This window comes from Castor canadensis, chromosome 17 (genome assembly GCF_047511655.1).
Source record: "Castor canadensis chromosome 17, mCasCan1.hap1v2, whole genome shotgun sequence".
Taxonomy (NCBI): domain Eukaryota; kingdom Metazoa; phylum Chordata; class Mammalia; order Rodentia; family Castoridae; genus Castor; species Castor canadensis.
This window is the reverse complement of record NC_133402.1, coordinates 1,649,127-1,655,640: the sequence shown is the minus strand read 5'-3', so window position 1 is coordinate 1,655,640 and position 6,514 is coordinate 1,649,127. Positions and strand designations below refer to the sequence as shown.

The 6,514-nt window shown below is 57.7% G+C and overlaps 1 protein-coding gene across 1 annotated transcript; it reads right to left on the bottom strand.

The window, feature by feature from the left end:
* Positions 1–1,267: 1,267 nt before the first annotated feature.
* Syngr3 (synaptogyrin 3) lies at positions 1,268–4,436 on the bottom strand. Its single transcript, XM_020169414.2, has 4 exons — positions 4,216–4,436; positions 2,152–2,389; positions 1,708–1,850; positions 1,268–1,629 (listed from the first exon to the last, which is right to left on the bottom strand). Exons 1-4 carry the CDS (start codon positions 4,312–4,314, stop codon positions 1,420–1,422), a joined length of 690 nt encoding a protein of 229 aa, XP_020025003.1. The 5' UTR covers positions 4,315–4,436; the 3' UTR covers positions 1,268–1,419.
* Positions 4,437–6,514: the final 2,078 nt, after the last annotated feature.

The following is a 6,514-nucleotide window of genomic DNA, read 5'->3' as shown; positions in this document are numbered from 1 at the left end:
CAAAGAGGACCCTGGATCTGTGAAGTACACCTATTATAAAAAAATAAATAAATAAAAATTAAAAAAGGATAAAGGAAGGGTCTCCACAGCATTTCAGAGAGTTTTCACCCAGACCATTAGGGGAGGGGAGGTGGGTTTCCATCTCCCTACACCCTACCAGACTCTGGGCCCTGGTTCCCTGAGACTTTAGCCCCTGGCAGCAGGAGAGGCTGGGGCAGAAATGATTCCAGGAACATCTAGATCATGGTCAATGCATTTACAGTCTTTATTGTAAAGAAGTTGCAGTTATAACAGGGGACACTGAAAATACACAATCACGGATTGTTCTTTCAGAGAAGGGAATGAGGGAGAGATCCATACATACAAAAATTGTAAACATGTTCACTTAAATATCCACATATAATTGATCTATACTACAATGTACAGGATTGTCACTCAACTGCAACTCCAGATGAGGCATCTTGTCTGTAAGAATGAAATATGGCAATGCATTTGGTTTGGACTTAATGTGAAAAGCCAGCTTCAAGCAATGCATGAGGAGTCAGCTATGCCCAGGGACCCTCACCTGGGGCTGGGCCTTATAATGGGGTACAAGGGAGGGAAGGAGGGAGGGAGGGACTGGTCCAGGAAGCCAAGGTAAAGTAGTTTGCAGGAATGGCCGTCTCCAGGGGCACCGTGGGCAGATGGAACCTCTAGGCCTTTCCTTGTGAGAGACTTGTCTTGCCTGGCACTCAGGTACTCAGGTGTCCCCCTCCTCCCCTGGGTAAAGTTTTACTGAAGGGCTGACAACTTCAGTGTGTTGTGCCTTCCTGGCCAAAACCACCCACACCTGGGCAGGGGCCAGAGAGAGAGGGGCAGCTGCAGGGCACTATGAGATGAAACCTGAAAACTTGACCACAATCACAACACTGACAGGGCCTGGCTGCTCCAGTGAGACTGCCATAAGAAATGGAGGGGGGCTCTGGACAGGATGGACCACATGACAGGAGCAAGGACAGTCATGGTCCACAGGGACACAGGATGGTGAACAATGGCCACAACCCCCAGAGTGGGGCTAGTGTCCCTTCCCCTCCCTGAACTGGGCCCTGGAGGGCAGCTGGATTTCTGACCCTGGAGTGGACAGGTGAGCCCTAGGTTGGCCGCCCCATAAAGGGAATGCCTCTCTCAGGGCCAGTCCACTCCAGGCCGTGCTGTCCCCTTCTTAGGACCTCAGGCCTGGGACCCGAGGCTGGTGGAACTTGGTGGGGACAGGCCCGGCACCCCAGGGAGACTACCCCTTCTCGGCCCCAGAGGTCCACAGTGACCACCTTCTCTGTCCCTGGCGCTGGGCAGGTAGGACCCAACAGAGGTCCCAGGAGGCCTTGAGGCCTGCGTTGGTGGGGTGGCCTTCCAGCCCTGGCCCGAGCCTGCCAACAACCACTAGTAGGCGGGCACCTGGTACCCTTTGGGGCTGGTGTCCAGAGTCTCGGTGAAGGGCGGGCTCTGGTAGGTCTCGGTGCCCTCCACGCCGCTGCCCACGGGGTAGCCAGGGTAGGCCTGGGCCGCCCCGGCGCCCAGCTGCTCGGTGGCGAAGAGCGACATGTCTGTGCCCAGGCGGAACCGCTGCAGGGCCTTCACGGTGAGCGCCACCTGGGCGGGGAGCCGGGGTCAGCCGCGGCCAGCCGGGGCCCACCCGTCCCCCACACCGCCCACAGGGCCCGCACTCACCCAGCTGAGAATCGAGAAGAAGCTGAAAGCGATGGCCGCCCGCGCCGCGTCCCCCGCCTGAGTGGTGCCTGGCCCGGGCGCCGTGCGCTGCCACTGATTGGTGAGGAAGCAAAAGCCCACGAACCACAGGAAGGACCAGAGCCCTGCGGGTGGTGGCCAGCGGTCAGGCAGCCACCTCCAGGGGCAGCCACCTCCAGGGGCGCCCGCCTCACCCAGCCTCGGCTCGGTCACAGGCCGCCGGACTTCGCGCGCTCAAGCGCGGGGTGTTTTTGTCTAGCCGTCTTCTGGCCTAAGAAAGGCCCCGCCCACCCTAGCCCCGCCCACTGAGCCGCCCCCGGGCGAGCGCCAGGCCCCGCCTCTTCATGGTCTGCTCCGCCCCCTGCAGAAGACCACAGCCTCGCTCTGCGCTCCAAGCCCCGCCCCCTCGAGGCCGGCCCCGCCCACCTGAGAAGCCCAGGTCTAGAAGCACAGCGCGGCGGCGGTCGCGGACGCTGCTGATCTGCTGGAAGCGCATGTCGAGCAGCAGGAAGGCGGCGCAGGCGAGGAAAGCCCCGAGGCCCAGTGCGACGCCGAAGCGGCAGGCGCCCGCGTTCCCGTTGAAGACGCAGCGCAGCTCCGGGCCGCTGTCGGCGTTCACGTAGCCCTCGTTGACAATGGGTCCGAACACGGCGATGGAGAACACCTGCGGGCGGCGGGGCACGCTCAGGGGCCCATGGCAGCCCCTGCTCACATCAAGACATCGGACCTCCATCGCCCACCACGAGCGCCCATGTCCCCAGCCTGACCCAGAGTTCCCCTGAAGCATCAAGCCTGTCTTTCCCACCCCCTCGGTAATTTACTAACTATGGCCAAGTTTTGACATTTAGTGAGCAGCTATCACGTCCAGGCACTTGTGCTAAAACCGCTCCTTTTCATGGTTTGCTCACTGAATCCTCCAAAACTCCCACGTTCTCATCCTGTTATAGGTGGGGATATTGAGTCCCAACAGGTGAACTGGCTTAAACAGGTCCAATGACTGAGAAACGCCAGGGCAGAAATTAAAAGCCATTTCCTCTGTACAGCCTGGGGCCCATGATGGCCCCCCTAGAGCCTACTCAAAAGAGTGGTCACAGGAGCTTTCAGTCAGCAGGACATGGGTGAGAGCCTGGGGTGGGGTGGGGGTACCAGAAGGGCAGCTGCCCAGAGCTTTAGCCAGTCCCACTTCAAACCTCTCTAGCATGCCATAAGGGGTAAACAGGCCCTGCCCAGGGTGCTGGGTTCAAGAATGTCCACCAGGGGTGACACAGTGTTACATTCTAGGAAAGAACATTGTGTCTGAAAGATGTTTGGGCTGGGGCGTGGCTCAAGTGGTAGAGTGCCTGCTTAACAAGGATGAGGCCCTGAGTTCTAAACCCAAGCACTGCAAAAAAGAATGTCCATCAGCTTCCGGCAGTAGCAGGCACTTGAAGGATGATGACCCCCTCATAATTATAATTAATTAACATTACTCATGAGTGTGTGGACTCCAAAGTCAACCTCTGGGGTTCAGCCCAACCTCAGTACTTTCTGTCCACCAGTTCCTGGAGGTAGGTGGGAGTTAGACCACTGTCATTTTAAACCAGACGCTGGTCTTAGCTCTGGGCAGCCCTGTTTCCAAGAAACGTCCTCAGTTTCAGTTTCATCATTTCATTCCTTTCCTGCTCCAGCTCAGAGAGATCATAATCAAGGGGAAAGCCAGGGCATGGATATGTTCCCCCAGAGCTCCAGATCAGAGCTGGGACCAGAACACAGGGTTCTTGCTTCCTGGTATGGTCAGTCACTCCATGGTAAGGCTGGGTGGGGGAGTTGCCCCACCCTGGGCACCACCTTCCTCCAAGACGGACATGGAGGTGCGACAGGCACCAGCTGGGCAAAGCCCAGAAGAAGCAAAGCATGTACCAGTGGGCTGCACCAGTGGGCTCGACTGCCTGAACCTGCCCCCTCCACACCACCTCCAAGAAGCTCTCCTGGTGCAGAGACCCTTCCGGCAGTCCCAGCCTGGAGCCAGCCTCCCCTCAACTCAGCTGGACGGAGTGGGAAGGGTGGTGGCTGGGAAGAGCCGGCTCCATTCAAAGGGACCTGGGGTATGTGTGTGTCAGGAAAAGGGGAGGCTCTGCCGAGTCCCTTTCGGCTCCCACAGCCCCCTCCTCGAGTTGGGGCAGAGCGTGCCCACTTCTGAGTCATGAGAACAGGGAAAATGGGTAGAAGGCTGAAGAAAGGGATTGGAGTTAGACCAAGGAAGAACTGCGGGCTGTGGGCGACCGGCAGTGACCTCTCAAGGTCCCTCAGTCGCCGCCAGCCCCTCCCCCGCCGGCAGGTGGGCGCGCCCAGCCCGGTGACGTCACCCCAACCTGCGGCCGGCGGGGGAGGGGCCGGCAGGGAGGAGGATGAGGGTGAGGGGCGAGGGGCAGAGGGCGGGTTGGGGGACAACGGACGCGAGGACAGGCGTGGCTCCGGACCGGGGCAAGGGGCTGGGCATGGGCCACTCACCCAGGACGCGACCCGCAACAGGGTTTGGGGCCGCCGCGCGAAGCTCACGGGGTCCAAGGCGGCCCCCGCGCGGCCCGCGCCAAACGAGGCGCCCTCCATGGCCGGCCCGGGCTGCCGCCCGACCCCGGTGCCCTCTGTCCGTCTGTCCGTCCGGCCTGCCCCACCCGAGGCCGCCGGGGGCTGCTGCCGAGGCTGCTGATGCTACAGATGCTGCCGCCGCCTCCCGGGAGCGCGCGCGGGCCGCGGCGGGGGCGCGCGGGGCGGAGCCAGGCCAGCGCCCCCGACTGGGTCCACGCGCGGGCCTGAGTCCTGTCTTCGGTCCGCCCCGCCCACCCTCACCTGCATGACCCTGTCCGAAATGGAGACATTCTGCGTGGACCCACCGCCATTCCCCATGGAGATAGGGGTGGGCAAGGGGAGACAGACTGCAGTGGCATAGAAGATGGACAGAAGGACAAGCATGTGATCCTGTTCCTCTGAGCAGGGCCCTTTGGTGAGCGCGGAAGGAGGAACTGAGGCCCAGCCCAGAAGACCAGAGATAGATAATTCGGGGGCCTTTCCCATGACCCTCCGCTCTCCCCCCACCACTTCCCAGTGCAACCTAGCTGCTCCTTCAGAAGGTTCTAACATTCCTGACAGGGAGGGTCAGGTGAGAATGGCTTCTGCCTTCACAGGCACTTGTCTCGGGGACAGAACATCATGGCCAGCATGGGTGAGTGCTCCTTTCCTGTGGCCAGGTGGTGTCTTGCAGGAGGTCGTACCACCCTCGTGTCTTCCCAGAGTGGGAAGCAGCAGCAGAGATGGGCCCAGGTGGTCCTTAATGCGCAAATCCCTGCTGTTTCACAGGGCCTCCTTCCCACGTGCTCTTTCCGCACCAGGCTGGCAGGAGCCTGAAGGACTCCTATGTTACTGGTCTTAAGAGAATCGAAGGTGGTGCAGAGGGAGTGGCAGTGGGAGGGTCATGGGAAAGACCCCCAGTTAAGCAAAATAGCAGTGGCTCACACCTGTAATCCTAGCTACTTGGTAGGCTGAGGTGGAGAGGATCAAGGACCTAGGCTACCTGGGCAAAGTTTGTAAGACCTCATCTCCAAACTAATCAGGAAATTAGACTGGATGTGTGGCTCAAGTGGCAGAACACTTGCTCTGCATATTGGAAGCCCTGAGTTCAAACCCCAGTCCCATCCCCCAAAAAAACAACCCTAGTTAGCTGTCTGGTCTCCCCTGGGACCAGGGCCAAGAATAAGCAATCTGCACCAGTGGTGCCTGTACAGTGCCAAGCATTTTACTGTGGACCTGTACAAGTAAGTCTTACTAGTCCATTCTTCAAAGGGAAGTGTGGGCAGTTGGTAGTGCCTGGCCCAGTTTTGGTCTTAAAAATTTTCCTAGACCTAGTTGCACACTGGTGGGCACACCAGGTGTGGTCAGAAGTGCCACCCACGAGCATTTGATCAAATCCATTACAATATGCATCCAGTCCTGTTCCCTGTCACCTGTGGCATTGCATCTCCCCTGTGTTATCCATCCCCCCTTTTCGTCAATCACTTGTGTCAGCACTCAAGCCCAAATATCCTGTGCATTCTTTGGAAAAAACAAACACAACCTTGACCACACTTCCCTCCAACGGCTCTCTTTAGCAGCAAACTTGAATTGTCACCCTTGGCTTCCAATACCTCTCCTCCTTTTTCCTCTGAAACCCAGTATAATCAAGCTCCCCAATGCACCTGGACTCAAGGTGGCCAGTGGCCTCCACCTGCCAATTCTAAGGGCAAATCTGGTTCTTCTGGCCCCTCCCTCCAGGCTACAACACTTTTGATGTCATCAAAAGTAGGTCCTCCTACTTTATGGAACTATTGTTCAGTATGGAACTTGAATCCAGGGTCTTGTATATGCTAGTGCTCTACCACTGAGCTTTATCGCAGGACCCTTTTTTTTTTTGGTGGTATTGGGGTCTCATGCTTGCTGGACAAGTGCTCTGATCCACTCTGCCAGCCCTTTTTCTGTGTTAGGCATTTGCCCAGGCTGGCTTCAAACCTCAATCCTCCTGATTTTTGCCTCCTGAGTAGCTACGATAACAGACATGAGCCACCAGCACCCAGCATATGGTCCCCTTCTTGGCAGCCCTTTTGGGTCCCTTTTTTTTTTTTTTTTTTTTTGGTGTATTGGGGATTAAACCCAGAGCTTTACAAGTTACGGAAACAGCCAAGATGCCCCAGCACTGACGAATGGATTAAGAAAATGTGGTATCTATACACAATGGAATTTTATGCAGCCATGAAGAAGAACGAAATGTTATCATTCG